The sequence below is a fragment of the Dermochelys coriacea genome, chromosome 23 (genome assembly GCF_009764565.3).
Source record: "Dermochelys coriacea isolate rDerCor1 chromosome 23, rDerCor1.pri.v4, whole genome shotgun sequence".
Classification (NCBI taxonomy): Eukaryota; Metazoa; Chordata; order Testudines; family Dermochelyidae; genus Dermochelys; species Dermochelys coriacea.
In genome coordinates this window covers 14,810,973-14,831,699 of record NC_050090.1, presented here as the reverse complement: position 1 = coordinate 14,831,699, position 20,727 = coordinate 14,810,973, and the positions used below count along the sequence as shown (strand labels likewise).

The 20,727-nt window shown below is 66.2% G+C and overlaps 1 protein-coding gene across 1 annotated transcript; it reads right to left on the bottom strand.

The window, feature by feature from the left end:
• Window positions 1–56: 56 nt before the first annotated feature.
• Window positions 57–20,327, bottom strand: PRR12 (proline rich 12). Its single transcript, XM_038381787.2, has 14 exons — window positions 20,125–20,327; window positions 15,440–15,552; window positions 14,674–14,835; window positions 10,949–14,313; window positions 9,856–10,372; window positions 8,660–8,970; window positions 8,254–8,370; window positions 7,723–7,856; window positions 7,194–7,600; window positions 4,534–4,659; window positions 4,027–4,124; window positions 3,549–3,677; window positions 3,342–3,437; window positions 57–2,443 (listed from the first exon to the last, which is right to left on the bottom strand). Exons 1-14 carry the CDS (start codon window positions 20,208–20,210, stop codon window positions 2,303–2,305), a joined length of 5,802 nt encoding a protein of 1,933 aa, XP_038237715.1. The 5' UTR covers window positions 20,211–20,327; the 3' UTR covers window positions 57–2,302.
• Window positions 20,328–20,727: the final 400 nt, after the last annotated feature.

The following is a 20,727-nucleotide window of genomic DNA, read 5'->3' as shown; positions in this document are numbered from 1 at the left end:
CAGGGGGGAAAGCATGGGGGATCTGGGGGGCTGAGAAAACCAGGCAGAGACACGACTAAACAATAAAAATATATCGGAACATCCATACAGACCACATTCCCGGCCGCAAAACCCACGGACACAGAGTACACAGCGTAAAAAACGAGGGGGCTGGGGGGCGGCAGGATTAGGGGGGCCTTAGACCAAAGGGTTAGCTCTGGGGCAGGGTGGGGGGGTCTCACAGCTCCCCACGCTTCAGGGTACCTGGAGTTTGGCCAGCTCTGGGGTATCCCACCCCACAAATACAGTTTAGTGCTTTAGCATAGGTTCCAGTATTGGGGGGGTCCTGGCTGTGCCCCCTCGTGGGGGCTACAGGGCATGGGACTGGGGGCCCCCCCTCGATGGCCACAGCCCCCTCCCCAGGACACCAGAGACACCGGGCTGTTGGATGTGAGGGGGGAATCACCCCAAATTCTCCCCCACCGGGGGTGCTGGAATCCCTCTCAGCTCAGGGTGAAGGGAGCTGGTTTCGGGCTGTCCTCCCCCCGCCCCGAGATTTGGGGGTGGCACCGAATATCCCAGCGCCAGAAACAACTGATCCCAAAGGGTCAATAGCAGAAAGGGGGGTGCCCCAAAAAAGGGGGTGAATCAAGGAATCCCCCTTTCTCCCCCCCCAACCCAAGAGGGGTCAAAGAATGAATTTAAAAAAAATCCAGCTGTAGCAGGATTTGTTGGGGGGACTCCCGGGTGGGGCAGGGGAAGGAGTACAGGGCACCCCCCAAGGGGCAGGGCCCCAATTCAGCTCCCAGTCTGGGGCAACCCCCCTCCCCCTAAAGTACCTTGAATTCCCCCCCAGAAAGTGGGGAGGAGGCCACAGGGGGTGGGGGGGTCACAGGCAGACCATCCCCCCTCCTGGATCTAGTCCACAGGGGTGAGGAGAGGCTGCAGAGGGGTGACAGGCTAGAAAATGGGGAGTCCGGGGGGGGGGGGGAAGAGCCCTGACTAAATCTCACTAGTCTAGGCTGGATTTTGTATCCAGGGTTAAAAAAATTCAGTTTTGGTGTGGGGTGGGGAGGGGATTGGGGCCTAACCCCCCCTCAAATTGTCTATATAATTATTATAATAACGACGCCCCAAAACTCAGGACCCCCCCCGAAGTTCATCCAAGCTGAAGAATTTCCCAGCTAAGGGGGGGATGGGGGGAGGTCTGGGGGGTCTCCGCGGGGGTGTCCGTTAGCCAAATACAATATGATACATAGACTTTGACCCTATACATTATGTACAAGAAAATCCGCTGATAAAAAAACAAAACAAAAACACACAACGACAAAAATAACAACCCCCACCCCCAAGGGGGGACGAACCCCCCCCGGACCCTCCAAAACACGGCCTAAGAGAAGGATTAAATAGTCATTGGGGGGGTACGTGGAATCTGCCCCCACCCGCCCTGGGGGAAGCACACGGACTCATTGGCTGCCCCCCCGGACACAGATGGGGAGCTATACTCTGGGGGGGCTGGCTCCCCTCCCCTGGGCTTGGCAATAAATAGCTCTGAGTGGGGAACCAGACCACCACATGGGGGGGTGGGGGGGAAATTGGGGAGGGGCCCTGGCCATGCCATGGGGGAGGCGGGGGGGTTGCCTTCAGTCGCCCCCTGACCAGCCAATTCCCTGCTCAGCCTTTGGGGGCGGGGGGCAGCAATAATACTTTATAGCCTCCCTGTAGGGAGGTGGGTCATTACGCTGCTGCGGGGGGAGGGTGGGCAAGAACGGGGGACCGAGGGGACAAGGTGGGTGTGCTAAGCACGGAACCCAGCAGTCTGGGTTCCGAATTCCCCGCCCCCCCCGACTCTGTTCCCCTCCCAGAGCTGGGGATGGAACCCAGGAGTCCTGGTTCCCTAACCCATCACCCGCCCCCCCCCTTCTCTAACCAGTCCCCCCTATGCCCTGTGGGCTTCCCCAGCCGTGGGGGGGGCTCCCCCCATCCCCATACAGAGAAAGGAAGCTGCTAAATAGACATTTATACATATATATATAAATAAAATTTCTCTGTATGGGAGGGGGAAATGGGGGGGGGGCAGGGCCATAGACCCCAGGGCCACCCTCACCCCTGGGCATGTTCCCCTCTCCCAGGGCCACAGCCACCCCGAGCCAAGGTGGGTGCGTGTGTGTGTGGGGGTCTGTCCTGGAGATCACCACCACCAACGGCGGGCGGGGAGCGGGACCTCCAACACGCCCCCCCCCCACGGGCCCTCGGTCCGAAGCCCTCCCTGGCCCGGGGGGGCGGGGCCTGCACCGCAGAGGAGGGGGAGCCGGCGGCGGGGTCACGCGCACTTGGTCTGGGCTTGTGTCAGGAGGTCGCTGAAGGAGTCAAAGAGCTTTTCCAGCCAGGGCTGGTTCCGCATGCACTGCTGGACCACCTCCTCCTGGCCCAGGTCCGCGTCCTGCCCCTCGATGGCCGACGTCTGTGGGGGAGAGACGCCGTCAGGGCGGGGGCAGGGGCACCAGCGGGAGCCCAGGGCTGGGCTGGCGGGGGGCTGCGGGGCGGGAGTGAGGGGCACCGGCGGGGCTGGGGGGAGCCCAGGGCTGGGCTGGCAGGGGGCTGCGGGGCGGGAGTGAGGGGCACCGGCGGGGTTGGGGGGAGCCCAGGGCTGGGCTGGGCTGGCAGGGGGCTGCGGGACGGGAGTGAGGGGCACCAGCGGGGTTGAGGGGAGCCCAGGGCTGGGCTGGCAGGGGGCTGCGAGGCGGGAGCGAGGGGCACCGGTGGGAGCGCAGGGCTGGGCTGGCAGGGGGCTGCAGGGCAGGAGTGAGGGGCACCGGTAGGGCTGGGGCAGGGATTGCAGGAGCTGGGGTGGGAGGAGAGGGAGGCAGGGCAGGGGGCCAGGGGGCAGGAGGGGGTCTCATCTCGTCCTTGCAGCGCAGGAAGGTGTGGTATTTGTAGTGATGGAGGGAATGGTACAGGGTGGGGGCCAGGCGGGGGGCCGGGGGGTCTCACCTCGTCCTTGCAGCGCAGGAAGGTGTGGTATTTGTAGTGATGTAGGGAATGGTACGGGGTGGGGGCCAGGCGGGGGGCCGGGGGGGTCTCACCTCGTCCTTGCAGCGCAGGAAGGTGTGGTATTTGTAGTGATGGAGGGAATGGTACGGGGTGGGGGCCAGGCGGGGGGCCGAGGGGGTCTCACCTCGTCCTTGCAGCGCAGGAAGGTGTGGTATTTGTAATGATGGAGGGAATGGTACGGGGTGGGGGCCAGGCGGGGGGCCGGGGGGTCTCACCTCGTCCTTGCAGCGCAGGAAGGTGTGGTATTTGTAGTGATGGAGGGAATGGTACGGGGTGGGGGCCAGGCGGGGGGCCGGGGGGGGTCTCACCTCGTCCTTGCAGCGCAGGAAGGTGTGGTATTTGTAGTGATGGAGGGAATGGTACAGGGTGAAGAAAAACGACTTTTCCACGTCGACCTTGAACTCCTGGGGGGCGAAAGGGGGGGTGTCAGTCGGGGGCTCCAGCTCATCCCCTGCAGCCATGTCCCCCCCCAGCCCTGCATACCTGCTGCAGCCCCCCGGCTCCCCAGCACCCACCTGGGGTTTGGACACGCTCTTCTTCAGCTTGTTGAGGGTCTTGCGGTTGTAGGGCTGCCCTGTGGGGCGCAGCCTCACCAGCGCCTCGCCCGGCTCCGCCTGCAGCTGTGGGAAGGTGTGCAGCGCCTCCTGTGGGGGGGGACGGGGTTCACAGCAGGTTGGCGGGGGGGGTGCCTCCTGCACATGGCGCCTAGGTTACAGGGGTCCCCCACCCCCAGCCCCACAGGTGCAAAGAACCCAGTCCCCCCTCCCAGCGCAGGGCCAACCCAGACAGCCCTAAGGCTCCCCGGCATCTTCTCCCCAGCCCCAGAGTTCCCCTCCCAGCCCCAGCGCTCCCCAGCATCTTCTCCCCAGCCCCAGAGTCCCCCCCAGCCGCTCCAGGACCCCCGCCTCAGAGTTCCCCAGTGTCCCTTCAGCCAGCCGCTCCCCTAATTTCCCCAGCCAGGCTGCAAGGGGCAACCCCTCTTGCGCCCCCCACCTGCAGCGCCGGGTGCAGTGACACCCGCTTCAGGACCTTCTTCTTGTGGTCGTTCAGGATCCCATCGATCTTGCGCATGGGGGGCAGGTACAGCTCGTCTGGGGAAGGGGGGCAAGAGGGCAAAGTTTACTGGCCACCCTCGGCTCACCCCCCCCCCGCTCCAATGCATTTGTCAGGAACCATCCCCCTCCCTCGGGGGGGACAAATACACGGCTGGGGGACGGGTGTGGGGGGGGTCAGGGCAGATTTCCCCCTTCCCTGGCTGGGGGGAGAGTGTGGCAGGGCAGACCCCCCAGCCATGGGGGGCAGGTCAGGCCCCTCAGCTGTGGGGGGAAACAGGGGGACTCCCAGCCATGGGGGAGAGCAGGTCAGAGCAGGCCCCTCAGCCATGGGGGGGAACAGGGGGGGCAGGGCAGGACCCCCAACCATGGGGGGAACAGGGGGGGCCCCAGCCATGGGGGGGAATGGGGGGGTCCCAGCCGTGGGGGGCAGGGCAGGGGTACCCACCGTTGGTGTCCTCCAGGGCCTGGATCATGTCGGGGTCGAGGGCCGTGCTGACCAGCATCTCCACGTAGCTCCGGTACATTTCCTTCATCGCCCGCGTGTTCAACACCCGGCCCATTGGCACCCGCTCTGGGGGGGGGCACAGATGTGAGGGGGGGTCTGACCATGCCCCATGGCCAACCCCCCCCCACTTATACCTCCACACTGCGCAGAGCAGCCCCCCACCGGCATCCACACAGCACACCACCTCCTACCCGCCAGCAGCCAGCCCCCGCTCTGGTCCAGAGCCCCCCCCCATCCCCCAAGTCAGACCCTGCCCTCCCCAGAGTCTATAGTCCCCCCAGGGCCCAGAGTGCCCCCTCCGGGAATAAGACCCCCCTACGGTCCCAGAGCTCGCCCCTCCCCCTGGAGTCTATAGTCCCCCCAGGGCCCAGAGCCTGGCCCCCCCGCCCCCCAGTCAGGCCCACAGCACAGAACCCGTCCTCTAGTGGTGAAGCAGGAGAGCACCCCCCCAGCCGGCAGTGAGGCTCATTTGCATACTGCCTGCTGCAGCTCACCCTATTGGTGGGGACAAGGGCACCACCCACAGGTGGCCAGAGGGGTCCAGGAATTGCCTGAAGTGACAAACTCCAGGGGTTGCCCCGTCTCCCACCCATGATGCGAAGTGCACGGACGTGAAAGGGAAGGTGTGCGGGAGCGCAAGGCACCCGAGACAACGGGTTGCTCTAACCAGTCTGTCTGTGGGCCCTCATTGGATAGCCGGAACAAAAACCCACCACTCCTCGAATCCGGCTTCAAGGGGGAGGAGGGAGCTAAGAGAACAGGGGCCCAGCGAGCTCCCCCACTCCCCCAGCCAATCCCAGCTCCCAGCCACCAGATTCAGGGCCTCCCGGAACCGGGTCCCCGCCCATCCTGGGTCATAGCCACATCCCCTGGCAAGGAGTTCCACAGGTTAACGGTGTGCTGGGTGAAGAAAGACTTCCTTAGGTTTGTTTTAAACCTGCTGTCCGTTAATTTCATCGGGTGACCCCTTGTTTTTGTGTTTTGAAATGGGGTAAATAACACTTCCCTAGTCACTTGCTCCACACTATTCATGAGTTTATAGAGCTCTCTCATATCCCTCCTTACTTGTCCCTTTTCCCAGCAGAACTGGCCCCAGCTTTTTCACCTCTCCTTGTATGGAAGCTGTTCTGCCCCCTAAGTGTTTTTGTCGCCCTTCTCTGCCATCTTTTCCGTTCGAGTACGTCTGTTTTGAGATGGGGCGACCAGAATGGGATGCAGTATTCGAGGCGTAGGCGTGCCATGGATTGATATAGCACCGTTAGGATATTTGCTCTCTTCTTAGCTGTCCCTTTCCAACATGCTGTTCGCTTTTCTGACGGCTGCTGCCCACTGAGTGGACGTTTGCAGAGAACGACCCACAATGACTCCCAGAGCTCTTGCTTGAGTGGGAACAGCTAATTCAGGCCCCAGCCTTGTGCGTGTAGAGTGGGGATTCTGTTTACAATCGACCCAGAATTTCATCTGCAGCTCAGTGAGGTCCCTTTGTAACTCTCTGCGGCCTCCTTTGGCCTGACCTATCCTGCGCCATTTTGTGTTGTCTGCAAACTCGGCCGCCTCCCTGGTTCCCCCTTTTCCCAGCTCACTTATGCCCAAGTTGAGCAGCACGGACCCCCGCTAGTCCCGTCTCCAGTCTGAAAACCGACCCTTTATTTCCTGTCTTTTCCCAATTACTGATCCATGATGGACCTTCCCCTCTTATCCCATGACAGCTTAGTTCGCATAAGAGCCTTGGGTGAGGGACCTTGTCACAGGCTTTGTGAAAGTCTAAGGACTCTGGCTCCCCCTTGTCCACGTATGTCGAAGCACTCGAGGAATTCTAATAGATCGGCGAGGCGTGATTTTCCTTTCCAAAAGCCAACCCATCATGTTCATCTCTGTGCCTGATCATGCGGTTCTTTACTACGGCTTTAACCAATTTGCCCGGGACTGGAGTCGGGCTCGCCGGCCTGGAATTGCCAGGATTGCCCCTGGAGCCTTTTTTAAAAATCGGCATCACATGAGCTGTCCTCCAGCCGCCTGGTCCAGAGGCTGAGGTAAGCAACGGGCAACACCCCACAGCAAGTAGTTCTGCAGTGTCCTACCTGAGTTCCTTCCGAACTCCAACAGCCTTGTCTTCCTTGAGTGATCCCTTAGCATGTCGCTCACTGATTGTTGGTCAGGCTTCCTGCTTCTCACGTACTTAAAAAACGTTGCCGTTCATTTTTGTGTCATTTGCTGGTGGCTCTTTACATTCTCTTTTGGCTTAATGATCCTTTTCCACTTGATTTGCCAGTGTTCAGGCTCCTTTCCTCACTGGGATTTGACTTTTTAAAGGATGCCTTTTCCCCTCTCACCTCGTCTTTCACTCTGGGGGCATTTTCTTTGGTTCTCTATTTTTCTTTCTCTGGGGTTTCCATGTGGGGTTTACCCAGGCCTTTCCTGCACCTGGGGCGACCCCAGTAACAGGGGGAAGAGAACGGGGTAGGACTGGAGCTGGGCGGAGGAGCCCCGGGGTCGGCTGGCGGGACGGGACCTGGGTGGCTTGGACTGACTGGCCGGAGCCGGGTGCCGGCGCTAAGACTCCCCGCCCTCCCCACCCGCCGCGCGGCCCCCGGGCTCACCCTCCTCCTCGCTCTGCTGCTCCGGGCTGGACTCCGAGTCTGAGGATGACGCCAGTTCCTTCAGCCATTTTTTCCTCTTCTTCGGGGGCGGCTCTGCCTTCACCTTGGCGGGCTTTGGCTTGGGGCCGCCGGCCGGGCTGGCCTTGGGGGGGGCAGGTGCTGGGGGCTCCACCTTCTCCGCTTTGGGGGCCTTGTCGGCCTTGCCCGACTTGTCCGCCCGGGGCAGCTTCTCGGCCCGCTCTGCCTTGGGGGGCCTGTCCGGCTTGGGGCCCTTCTCCGGCTTGGGGCCCTTCTCCAGCTTGGGGCCCTTCTCCGGCTTCTCCGCCCGCTCCGACGCCTCCGTCTGCTTCTCGGCCTTGGGCGGGGCCGTGACCTTGGGGCCCGAAGTCTTGGGCTGGTTTTGCCTCCTGCATGGGGCAGGAAGGGAGCGGGGGGCCCGTTAGGCACTGGAGGCCGAGCCCAGAGCGGGCAGGAAACACGCCAGGGAGGGGTCAGGGCCCCCCCGTCCCTCTCTGCACCCCCTCCTCACCTCACAGCCTGCAGCGGCCGGTGCCAGGGCTTCTTGGAGCAGACACGTACATAATCCTTCTTGTTGATGTTCTCCAGGAACTTCACGTAGAGACGCTGGTAGCGGTTCTTGGCGTCCCCGAAATAACCCAGGTACTGGGGGGGGGAAGGGGGGAGAGCAGAGATCAGGTAGCGAGGAAAAGCAGGGGAGGGGGGAGGCTGCTTCTGGGGACGTCTCCGACTCCTGTGTCTGAAAGGGGAGCTGGGAACTGAGGCGGAAATTTCTCTCCCCAGTGTCCCCACCCCCCGGTTGGGCGCATGGCCCCCCCGGTCACCGCATCCTCACAGGGCACAGCCCCCCCCCCAGGATCTCCCCTCCCGCCACTAGCATCCGCCGGGGGTGATGCAGGAAAAGCCCTAGGCTGGCTTGTATAGGGGCACCAGGGATCTGTCACATGGGGGGGCGGGGTCACCCTCATGCTCCAGAGGGGCAGAGGAGCAGGGGGCAGGGTCACCCCCACGCTCCGGCGGGGGAGGTGCAGGGGACACTCACATTGCTGGTGGCACAGAACTGCCGCTGCCCGTCCTTGATCTCGGGGGTGAATTTCTGCAGCAGGGCTTTCTGCACCCGCCAGATGGGGGGCGGCTCCCGGCCCGTCTGCAGCGCCAACTAGAGACGCGGGAGAGGGGGTCACTCACTCCCGACCCGCAGCCCCCTGCTAGCCCAGCCCTGGGCTCCCCCCAGCCCTGCCGGTGCCCCTCACTCCCGACCCACAGCCCCTGCTAGCCCAGCCCTGCCGGTGCCCCTCACTCCCGACCCACAGCCCCCTGCTAGCCCGGCCCTGGGCTCCCCCAGCCCTGCCGGTGCCCCTCACTCCCGACCCGCAGCTCTTGTTAGCCCAGCCCTGGGCTCCCCCCAGCCCTGCCAGCGCCGCCCCCCCCGCCCCGCAGCCCCCCACCTTGAGGGCCTGGATGTCCTCCACGCGGATGACAAACTCGTCGCGTTCCCGGAAGATCCCTTCCCCTCCGCTCTCGGTCTCTTCCTCGTCCGTCTCGCCGCACACAGCTGCCGTCTCCTGCTTCTTGGCCAGGTGCAGGGGTCGCGCGTCCTCCGGCTCCTCCAGCTCAGGGGAGGCCTGGGCTGGGGGCCCCGCGGGGGGCGGCAGGGGGGGCTCAGGGGGTGAGGCCGGGGAGGCAGCCGGGGGGGGCTCCTGCTGGGAAGCCTCGGAGGGGGCCGGGCTGGGCAGCTTCTCCTCCGCCGTGGGGGCATCTGTGGGGGGGGGAGGGTTAGCGCAGGTGGGGGGGCATGAACCCTCTTACCCAGCATGCTCTGGGGCACCTGTCCCATCCCCGGGGGTGTGTGTAGCTGTCGGGGGCGGGGGTGTCAGGGGGGCGCTCTCTGGGGGATTCAGGGGTGGGGATTGGGGGTCCCAAGGGGAACCCCCGTGGGGGCTAGGCCATCCCCTGGGAGAGATGGGGGACCACAGTGAGTGGGGGGAACTAGAGAAGTGGCAGCACCATAGTGGGGTGGGGGGTCGTCCTGGGAGGACAATTGGGGGAACCCCAAAGGGTCTGGGGGCACTCCATAGCAGAGTGGAGAGGATTCAGAGGTCTCAGGGGCAAGGGGAGACCTGCGGCAGAGGGAGGTGAGGATGTCCCAAGGATGCGAGGGGAGTGGGGCAGGGGAAGGCCCCAGAGGTGCTGGGGGATGCTGGGACACCCCAGAGAACATGGGGTGGGGAGACGCATGGGACCACAGGGCAGGGGGGCACGCGGGGCAAGAGAGGACGCAGCGAGACGTAGGCTGGGGAGACACCCCAGGGGGACACGGGGCGGGAGAACTCCCCGGGGGGACATGGAGCAGGGGAGGATGTGGGGGGAGGACAAGTGGGCCGGGTGATTCCCCCGAGGGGAGGGGAGGCAGGGATCAGCCTGGGGGGATGTGGGTGGAGATGGGGAGGGGAGGACGCTTGGGGCGGAGATGTGGGGGGCCCCCCGGAGGGACGCGAGATGGGGGAACCCCCTGCGAGGAGGCAGGGGGACACGGGCTGGGGGAACCCCGCGGAGGGAGGCGAGGGGACCCCCCAGGGGGAGGCAGGGGACCCGGGGCAGGGGAGCCCCCTGGGGGGACGCGGGGCGGGCGCGCGGCACCCACCGGCCCCGTCGCCCTCCTTGCGCTCGGCCGGGTCGTCCAGGGCGGAGATGGCAGAGGAGATGCTCTTCTGCAGGTCCTGGTTCTTGCCCACCGAGTCCTCCTCGTCGGAGGAGAACGAGGGCAGCGTCTCCAGGTTGCGTTTCAGCTCCTCGTCCAGCCGCTTGCAGGGGCTGGTGCAGCTCATGACGAGCCCCTCGCCCTCGGCCCCGTCCAGCGCCCCCGGCAGCAGGGGGGGCGCCAGGCCGAAGGGGGGCTGGGTGGCGGGGGGCCGCGGGGTCTTGGGGGGGCTGGTGGCGGCCGTGGGCAGCTGCTGCCGCTTGCCCGACTTGAGGAAGTCCAGGAAGGAGGCCATGAAGCCCGACTTCATCTCCGGCTGCTTCTCCTCCACTTCCCGGATCTTCGCCTTGATCTTCTCCCGCGTCTGGCTGCTGTCCAGCCCGGCCTCGGGGGGTGCCGGCCCGGAGGGGGCCGGCTCTGCCGGGGCCCCCTCGCCGCCCTTGGGCACCGCCAGCTTGATCTGGGGGGAGAAGGGGGCTCAGGGGCGCTGCGGGAACGGCCCCAGACAGAGACGCCCCTTCTCCAGGCTCCCTGCCTCCCCAAGAGCCCACCACTGCCCCCAGCCCCCTGGGAGCCCACCACTGCCCCCAGCCCCCCGCCCTGCACCCCAGAAGCCCTCAGCTGCCCCCAGCCCTGCCCCTTGGGAGTCCTCGGCTGCCCCCAACCTCCCGCCCAGCCCCCCACCCTGCCTCCCGGGAGCCCTCGGCTTCCCCCAGCCCCCCGCCCTGCCCCCCGGGAGTCCTCGGCTGCCCCCAGCCTCCCGCCCTGCCCGCCAGGCAGGGCCCGCCCCCTCACAACCCCTCCCTCTCCAGCCAGGGCCCTGCCCACACAGAGACCCTCCTGTCCCAGCCAGGGCCCCTGTCCCTGCCCCTCCCTCCTCAGTCAGGGCCCCCCCACCCTCAACACCCCTCCCTTCCCCCCAGCCAGGGCCCCACCCCTTCAGAGATACATCCCCCCAGAGCCAAGGTCCCACTCCCAGACAGCAGCCCGCCCCGATGCCCCTCCCGCCCCAACCAGGTCCCTGCCCCCCCATTACCTTGAGCGGCTTGAGGGGCTCCACGCCAGCCCCTCCTTCGCCCCCCTCCTCGCCCCCCTTTTTCCCCCGCCCCCGCCCTCTGCCCCGGGGCTTCTTGGCGCCATCGGGGGGCAGGACACCGTGGGGCTCGGCCAGGGGCCGGATGCGGGGCCGGCCACGGGGCCGAGGGGGCCCGTCCCGCTTGGGCTTGGTGGGCTTGCGGCCCCGCTTCTTGGGGCCGTCGGCGGCGCTGTGGTGGGGGCAGAAGTCGATGTCGCCCATGGGGCCGAGGCTGGGCCGGGTCCGGCAGCTGGAGATGAGGTCGGGCAGCAGGTCGGGCAGGCGCCGGCTGTTGAGGCGGATGTCGGCCGGCACGTCGACCTTGTCCTCATCGTCCTGGAACTCGTACTCCTGGGCGTAGGCCTTCTTGGGGGGCTGGAACGGGGGGTCCCGCTTCTTGAGCAGGTGGAAGGAGGTGGTCTTCAGCAGCTTCTTGGGCTTGGAGGAGCAGAAGATGGGGGAGGTGAGGCCAGGCTTGGCAGCCCCCTCTGGCCCACCGTGGCCCGCCTGGATCAGCCCCAGTGGCTCGGCGTTGACGGTGGAGGGCAGCTCGTGTTTGACCGGCTCCATGGCCAGGTGGGAGCCGTCCCCGCCCTCGCCAGGGCAGTAGCCCTGGTAGCCCTGGCCGGCCGGCAGCATGTCATAGCCGCCAGCCCCGCCCTTCAGGCCCTCGGCCCGCTCCAGGCTGGGGGGCTCGTCCTCCCCGCAGCCCGGCTTGGGGAAGTCGTCGGGGCCGCAGGCCCCCGGCCCGAACATGTCCTCCATGCCGGGGAAGAAGCTGCGGTCCTCGTCCTGCAGCAGCGAGTCCGGGAAGCAAATGGAGGTGAGGGGCACGAAGCGCTGCTTGGAGCCCTGTGGGCTGGGGCTCTCAAACTGGTCCTTGGCCTCCAGCTGGGCCTGGGGCACCTGCTGGGAGGAGTCGGGCTCCAGGCCGGCTCCGCCCTGGCCCAGGTGGGACTCCAGGCTCAGGTCAGGCTCCAGGAAGTCCTGGATCTCCTGGGACTGGCCCAGCACCTCCATGTTCTCGGCCTGCAGCTGGCCCTGCAGCTGGGGCGACTGCTGGGGGTCCAGGCCCTGCGAGCGCACGTGCGCTTGGTGCAGGTGGGCCTCCAGAGCCTGCAGCTGCAGCTGGGGCGAGGGGGGCTCGGGTGGGTGGAGGCGCTGGGGTTCCAGCAGGTGCACCTTGGCCCGGGGATGCAGCTGGCTCTGGGTGTGCGTCAGCACCGACTGCAGCAGCTGGGACTGCTGCTGCTGCTGGGGGGGAAGGGAGAGCTGGGGCAGGTCGGGGGACGAGTCCAGCAGGAGCGGTGCCCCCTGCTGGCCAGGCAGCAGCTCCATGGGCGGGGGCTCGCCCACCATGCGGTGGGGCTGGGGGCCGTGCTCGGGGGTCTTCTGCAGGTAGGAGTGGGCCTGGCCCAGGTCCTTGGCCCCGGCTTGCAGGTGCTCCACCGACTTCTTCATGTCCTGGGCATAGCTCTCCATGGAGCCGGCCTGGTGGCTGTAATGCACCACGGAAGTGGCGAGCGCTTCTGGGGTGGAGCGGGCATGGGGCCGCTCCCCTTTCTTCTTCTCCTTCAGGCCCTGCAGGGAGAGCTCCAGGCCCTGGCTGTCCAGGCTGGAGTTGGTGCGGATGACGCTCTGCAGGTGGTAGCGCTCCTCCGACTTGCTGAGCCCCCCATAGGCCAGCCCCTTGCCCCCCCGCTCCTCACACTGCACCAGCCCTTCGGCTGGCCCCCGGGGGGGCGGCGTCTGGGACTGCAGCAGGTGCTGAATGAGGAAATCCTCGTCCTCTGTCCGCTCAGCCGCCAGCAGGTCTGATTCAGCCTTGGCCTTGCTGTAGGAGGCCGCCCGCTCCACGCCCGGGTAGCTCTGCCCGTGCGCTGGCTGCATGAAGGAAGGTGACAGCACCGACGTCAGGTACTTCTGGGACTGGCCGGGCGAGTTCACGCTCTGGGGCCGGGCGGCCGTGGGCGACTGCAGGGGCCGGCCGATCTGCGACGGGCTGGAGTCAGGGAGGCTCTGCCCGTGGGCGTAGCCGATGGGCTGCGGGTGGCTGGGCATGGCGGGCGAGTGGCCGGTGCTGTAGCTCAGCGAGGGGCTGGCGGTGGGCATGCCCTGGGAGTGGGCCGGCCCGTAGCTGGGGGTCTGGCTCACCGAGACGTGGGGCTCGGCCTGGACGCTGTAACCCACCGTCGATAGCCCCTGCAGCTGCTCCGGGGAGTAGGCCTGGCTCTGGCTCACGCAGGGCTGCAGCCCCTGCCCGGCCTGCCCGCCCTGCCCCCCAGGTTGGGCCTGCCCCGTCCCGTAGCTCTGCGCCTTGCTGACGCTGGTCAGGTCCTGAGCTTGGCTGCCGCTGAACTGGGAGGCCTGGCTGACAGAGGAGAGGCTCTGGGGCTGGCTCACGGCGTAGCTCTGGGGCTGGCTCATGGACAGCAGGCTCTGGGGCTGGCCAGGCGAGTAGGCCTGGGGCTGGCTGGCGATGACCGAGCTGGGCTTGGCGACGGAGACGGAGAAGCTGCTTTGGCACTTGGGGGTGGCGGTGGAGCGGGGGGTCTGGCGGGAGGCCGAGTAGCTCTTGGATTTAGAGGAGGAGCCGGCCGCGGCGCCCGAGTAGCCGGGCGACTGGATGATGGGCCGGTAGCTCTGCCCCGGCTCCTGGCGGGGGGCCTGCGGCGGCTTCTGGGAGCCCTCGGAGCCGGCGGGCGAGGGCTCGCCCAGCGGGCTGCAGGAGAGGCCGGCGCGGTGGGACATCTGCTGGTAGCTGCCCCCGCAGCTCAAGTAGTGCTGCAGGGAGTGGGCAGCGGGCAGCTGGGGCTGGGTGCTGGAGGGCCGCTGGTAGTGTTTGATGACGCTGTCCTGCCGGGGCATGGCCCGCTCCATGGAGGCGGCGGGTGAGCTGGAGAAGACGGAGGCGTTGTACAGCTGCGAGGACTGGTCCGAGGGGGGCCCCAGGGAGGACGAGAGCAGGTTGAACTGGGAGGGCAGGTGGCGGGAGGCCGACTCCTGGGCGCTGCGGTAGGCCGAGCTCTGGGAGGGCAGCCCTGTGCCCAGCACGGCGCTGCCCAGCCGATCGAAGCTCAGGGAGGAGGGCACGCTGGCCTGGGAGGGTTTGATGTGCAGCAGCGGGTCGTGTGGGGACAGCAGCCCGTTGGAGCTGGGGCTAAAGGCGGCGTCCGGCAGGCTGAGTGAGGAGCTGACCGGGAAGCTGCGCCCGCTGAAGGAGGCCGGGTGCTGGTAGGCCGACAGCGCCGAGGACGACGGGAAGGTGCCCGAGCCGGGGATGGCGCCCGAGATGAAGAGCTCAGCCGGGGCTGGCGTGTGCATGGCTGGGGGAGAACGGGGGGTGGGTCAGAGACAGGAGCGGCACCCGCCTGCACCCACAGCCCACACCTGGGACGGGGGGCACTCGCAGGCACCCAGGGGCCTCCGCCCCAAGGCCCCCTCGGTGAGATCTGGGACCTACAGTGGGGCTGGGGCTCGAGGCCAGTCCAAGCCCAACTGGGGAGGGGGTTGAACAGGCGTCAGGGCTAAGGGGGGCAACCCGGGCCTGGCTCAGGAGCGGGGCTAAGGGGGGGAACCCTGGGCCTGGCTGAGGGGCGGGGCTATAGCAGGGCATGCCCTGCCCCTGCTGACAGTGTCCCTTTACAGACCCTGCCCCCTGGGGGGGTCTCCCCACCCCCACATACCTGTCTGCCAGGAGGGGGTGCGGAACTGGGAGAGCAGCGAGGAGGCCGAGGGGCCGGGCTGGGGGGCCCGCGACTCCAGCGCCGAGATGAGGTTCATGACGGAGGCATCGGGGGTGGCGCTGCTGGCGTGATGGAGTCCGGTCTCGAAGAGCCCGGAGAGACCTGGGGGGAGAGACAGTGAGGGGGGCACAGACGGACGGCGGAAGGGCAGATGGGAGATGGGACAGACAGATGGGGGAGGGGCAGATGGGCAGGGCAGACGGGGACAGAGACAGGCGGGGGCAAGACAGACGGGGGATAGAGACGGGGAGATGGGACAGACAGATGGAGCAGGGCAGATGGACCGACCAGGGACAGAGACAGGGGCAGGGCATTGTGGGCGTGCTGGCAGGACAGACTGACACAGGAGGACAGGCAGAGCGGAGAGAAGAGCGGGAGGGAGGACAGACAGGCGGAGGGCACCAGACCTACGGATAATGGGGGCAGAGCGGGTGAGAGGGGGGGCAAGTGGCCACGCAGACAGCGAGGGACAGGAGGACGAGGGGTCACAGAGAAACAGGTGGGCGGGAAGGAGCAGACACACTGCAGGAGGGGCACATAGCCGGGAGGACGGGCACATGGCCGGGAGGACGGGCAGACACACAGGGGGAGGGGCACATGGCCAGGAGGACGGACGGACGGACACACAGTGGGACAGACACACGGCCAGGAGGCCAGCTGGCTGGACAACGGCCAGACACACGAGCGGGAGAAGACGGAGACGTACCTGCGGGGTGGTGGTTCGTGGCGTAGCCCTGCAGGGGGTGGGGGGCGGCGTAGGCCTGGCGGTGCAGAATATCCGTGTCGGGATGGGACGTCCGGGACCCGCCGTACACCAGGCTGGGGACGAGGGAGGGACAGCGTCAGTGACAGTCATGCCCCCCCCACCCTGCCTCCAGCTCCCAGGAGGCAGGACATGGGGCCTGTCCTCTCTAGGGGGTGCCAGCTCCCATCTGGCCCCAGGGCAGGGACAGGCTGGCTCAGGGGGGCAGGGAATGGGGCCTGGGGCCTTTCCCCTCGGGGGGGGGGCACCAGCCCCATCAGTGATCCCTCTGCAGTGGGGAAGGGGCTTTCACCAGGGATTCCCCCGCCATGTGTGTCCCCCCCCTCAGTTGTGTCTCCCCCACGCCCTCTCTGGAGAAGCAGAACCCACCCCATGGATCCCCCCTCCACAGCCCCACGGCTCAGAGAAGCGGGAAGATTTCCCTCCATCCCCCTCCCAGCATCTGGTACAGGAGTGTAGTGACAGAAGGGCATTCTGGGAAACGTAGTCCCTGGCTCTGGCTACAGATGTCTGATTCCCGCGGCCCCCCCCCCCCCCCGCACTTCCCAGCTTCGCTGGCTGCACAGGAAGGAGCCTGGCACCAAAACGGAGCCACTCAGCTCCCCCCAGCCCAGCCCTGCCACGCCCCTCCAGCTCTGCCGGTGCCCCTCTCTCCCGACCCGCAGCCCCCTGCCAGCCTGGCCCTGCCCCCCCCAGCTCTGCCGGTGCCCCTCACTCCCAACCCACTGCCCCCTGCTCGCCCAGCCCTGCCCCCCCAGCTCTGCCAGTGCCCCTCACTCCAGACCAACAGCCCCCTGCTAGCCCAGCCCTGGGCTTCCCTCCATCCCCGAGAGGTGTGAAGACAGATTTAGATTTTTCCAACCACCTACTAAGCAGAGGTAACTGCCCAGCTCGGAACCGTACCCCGATCAGACCCTAAGCTCTGCCCAGCAAGTACACCCCCTCTCCCCATCACAAGAGAACCCAGGAGTCCTGGCTCTCAGCCACCCCCTGCTCTAACCACAGAACTCCTCCGCTCACAGCTCTGAACCACTCGGACTCTCCATTTCTCCTGGTGTCCATGGGCCACGGTGGGTCACACGACGCTGCCAAGGCCCACGCTGGACAGGCGCAACCAGGAGCTGAGGGATTCATGCACCATGCAGCGAAGGCACGGCCCAGGCTGCGGGGCCCTGGGGGCATGCAGCCCCTCGATGCAACTGGCTGTGGACGGATGCAGGCGTGAGCCACAGCAAAGCTGCAGCCTCTACAGAGAGGCATATGAACGTGCCAGGCGCATGCAGAATGAGGTATGCGCCATGGCACGAATGCATGGGATTTGCCAGGGCCCAGGTCCACTGAGCGATGTATGCACTGCAGGAAATCCATGCACTACATGATTGCAGTCCCCTGTAGCAGGGCCGGACGTAGCAGGCAGTGAATGCAGGGGCTGCGCTAAGGAGCCCCTGCTTTGAGAGAAAGATGCAGGCACCACAGCAATTTCTGGCATCACGGGATGCGACCTGCTGCAGAGAGATGCATGCACAACTGCATGCATCATGGGATGCGACCTGCTGCAGAGAGATGCATGCACAACTGCATGCAGCATGGGGATGCAGCCTGCTGCAGAGAGATGCATGCACAACTGCATGCAGCATGGGGGTGCCGCCTGCTGCAGAGAGATGCATGCACAACTGCATGCAGCATGGGGGTGCAGCCTGCTGCAGAGAGATGCATGCACAACTGCATGCAGCATGGGGGTGCAGCCTGCTGCAGAGAGATGCATGCACAACTGCATGCAGCATGGGGATGCAGCCTGCTGCAGAGAGATGCAGGCATCACAGCAAATATATGCATCACTCAGGTGCAAGAGAGTTGCAGCTAGCATGGAAAATGCATGCACCATATGGATACAACTGCCTGCAAACACAAGCAAAGGAATATCCTGCGAGGCAAACCTCCCCGTGGTAGGATACACACCCATGCAGGTAATGCATGCGTCCAGGGACCTCCTGGCAGAGAAATGCATGCACCACTGTAAATGTACAGGCCTCAGAGCTGCCTGCGCCCTTGCAAATGCATTCACCAAGCAGGTGCATGCACCATGTGGCAAATGTATGCACCATGCTGGGGAGCAACGGCTTGCAGAGAGATGCAAATGCATGCATTATGCACATGCAACCGCTCGCAGCAGGATGCATGCGCCGTGCAGCAAACGCCTGGGTTGGGCAGGGGCCCGCACCTGCAAGGGAAGGCGTGTGCCACACAGGTGCAACCATCAGCAAGAGGGCGCAGGCAGCACCGAAAAGTCCCTTCACCATCCAGAGGCAACTGCGTCTACCATGCACGTGCCAGACAGCACCGCAGCGCATCTCTGCGCTGTGCAGCAGATGCATGGGCCATGTCAGGGGGTTCTACTTGCTGAGAGATGCCTGCACCTCCACACCTGCCTCCAGGACACATGCAGCAGAGCCCCAGCATGCATCGAGGCAGCGGTGCAGCCGCCAGCAGAGGAAATGCACCGCAGGGTGTGAGGAGCCGCCAGGCGGGCACCACCCTGCACAGCCCCCCCCAAAACGCAGCCCACAAGCAGGCAAGAGCCCAGTCTCTGAACCCCAATGCCCTGCCCCCAATCCCACTAGGCCCCACTCCCAGAGAGGAGTCCTGGCTCCCAGCCCTCACCCCCCCACTCTAACTACTAGACCCTTTTCCCCTCCCAGAGCTGGGGTTAGAACCCAAGAGTCCTGGCTCCCAGCTGCCCCCCCTGCTCTAACCACTAGACCCCCCTCCCCCACCTTCCAGCTCCTGGACCAGCAGCTCCCACTCACAGGTGCTCTGCTCGGGAGTGTCACACAGAGATTGGTGCCAGAAGGGCTTATGGGGGGCAGAATGCAGACGCCACTGGGGGTGTGGGGAACAGCCAACGCCTGGGGGGGGACTGCGTCCCCCCTCCCCTCCAGGGTGGGTGAGAAGTCACACACTCATCGCCACCACCTGCCCAGGGGGACACCCCCCCAGCTCCCATTCTGCTAGGGGAGCATCCCAGAAACCCACAAACTCATCACACACCTGGGTGTTGGGGGGGACGCAGGCTCCTGTCCCCCCACTGGAACCAGTGGGGCCAGCCACAGGGGGACAGAGCTGAGCCAGAGGAAAAGAAACCCCCTCTCCCAATGGCCTTCCCACGCACCTCCCCTTTCCCCAAACATCTTCTCCCCCACCCACCAATGCAGTCGCACAGCACAACTCCGCAGGGAGGGCAACTCTCAGGCCCATGGTACACAGAGAGACACCAAGAGCCGGGGAAGGTCAGAGTCCGCAGGAAAGCCAGGGAGAGAACCCAGGAGTCCTGCCACACATCCCCACGCCCCCCCCCCCCGTGGTAACCATTAGACCCCACTCCCCTCCCACAGCTAGGGGAGAACTCAGGAGTCCTGGCTCCCAGCTCCCCTGTGGTAACCACTAGATCCCACTCAAGCCTGCAGCAAAGCTGGGGAGAGAACACAGGAGTCCTACCCCCCAGCCCCCCCCCCCCGTGGTAATCACTAGCCCCACTCCCAGAGCCAGGAGGGAACCCAGGAGTCCTGGCTCCCAGCCCCCCATGCTATAACCACTAGACCTTACTGCTTCAGACACGTTCAGAGAAAGGTTTCTCAGAAGGTACCATGACATCTCAGGCTAACGCCTCAGGGCTTCCTTGGGGCTAAGGTACAGGGACCACTCACCAGGTGCAGTGAGATGTGGTCACCCCTGGGGTGGGGCGCAGTTGCTGGAGAACAGTTGGGCCGCATGGGTCCCCCCCCAGTTCTACTCTGGGACTCCTGGGTTTTATTCCTGACTCGGGGAGGGGAGGGGTGTCTAGTGGTTTGAGCTGGGGGGGTGTTGGCCTGGGAGCCAGGACTCCTGGGTTCTGTCCCTGGCTCTGGGAGGGGAGAGGGGTCTAGTGGTTAGAGTGGGGGGGGGCTGGGAGCCAGGACTCCTGGGTTCTGTCCCTGGCTGTAGGATGGGAAGGGGTTCTAGTGATTTGGAGCTGGGGGGGAGGGGAAAGCTGAGTGCCAGGACTCCTGGGTTCCATTCTTGACTCCTCACCTGACCTGGGGGGTCTGCACTTGCTCTCTAAGGGGGGATTCCCAGAGCTCCTCCACCAGCGGCTACACCCCCAAATGCCTCCCAGCACCCTGGTGTGGGTTGGTGCTGCCCAGGGCCTGGAAAGGGCCCTGCTTGTCCCAGCCCCCCACCCTGGCCCCGTCCCCATCCGCTACTCTGTAAGAGGCCTATTGAGAGCAAGGGGATCCTCACCCTCCGCCTCCCCAGCTGGGGGGGCCCCAGGGTCCTGACAACCGGCCCGTGCCAGATAGGCCGGGGAAGGGGCCCCCCCTCTCCGAAGCTGAGCCCGGCTTGGCACAGGTGTGGGTGTGCGGGGGGACGAGACAGGAGACCCTGGGCCTGCCACCCCCGTGCACGGCTCCCTTCCCCGCACCCCCGTCCCCATGCAAAAACTTGGGCCCCCCCAATGCACCCTCGCCCCTCCCTTTTCCCGGGGGGGCCCGATCCCGGCAGGCCGCGGCGCCACCCCCCCATATAGCGCCGCGCCCGGGTCCCCCCGCGCCCTCTCCAAGCCGGCGCCGTGCGCCCCCGGGGCCGCTCACCTGGCCTTGGCCGAGCGCTCGTAGCTCCATCCCGGGCCGGCGCCCAGCGGGTCCCCGAAGCCGGCGCTGGGGTAGTTCCTGTCCATGGGGCCGGCGGCGGGGAGCGGGGGGGGGGCGCAGGGCGCGCGCCCCGGGGGCCCCCAGGTGCCGCGGCGCGGCCTGTGCGCCCCGGCGCGTCCCCTGCAGGGGCGGGGGGGGGGGCTCGGCGGGGAGGGGGGACTCGGGGGGGAGCTGCCGGAGGGGGGGTCCCCCCGCCGCTGCCCCCGGCCGGGGCCCGCCCGCCTGGCTGGCTCAGGCCCCGAGCTGGCGGCGCTGGCGCTGGGGCTGCGGGAGGCGGCGGCCGCTGGCGAGGCGGATCATGGTGCAGCCATGTTCGCTGGGTGTCTCTGTCCGCCCCGCTTCCTCCCACAATCCCGTGCTGGGGGGGAGGAGAAGGGGGGGAATGAGACAGAGACGGGGGAGGAGGGAGAGAGACGGAGGGGGGGGCGTCGGGGATGGAGGGAGTGTGGGGCGGGGAGATTGGAGGAGGGTGGGAGTGGGGCCGAGACGGAGGAGGGAGGGGACGGGGGAAATGGGGTAGTGGTGGAGGAGAAGAGAAGGGTC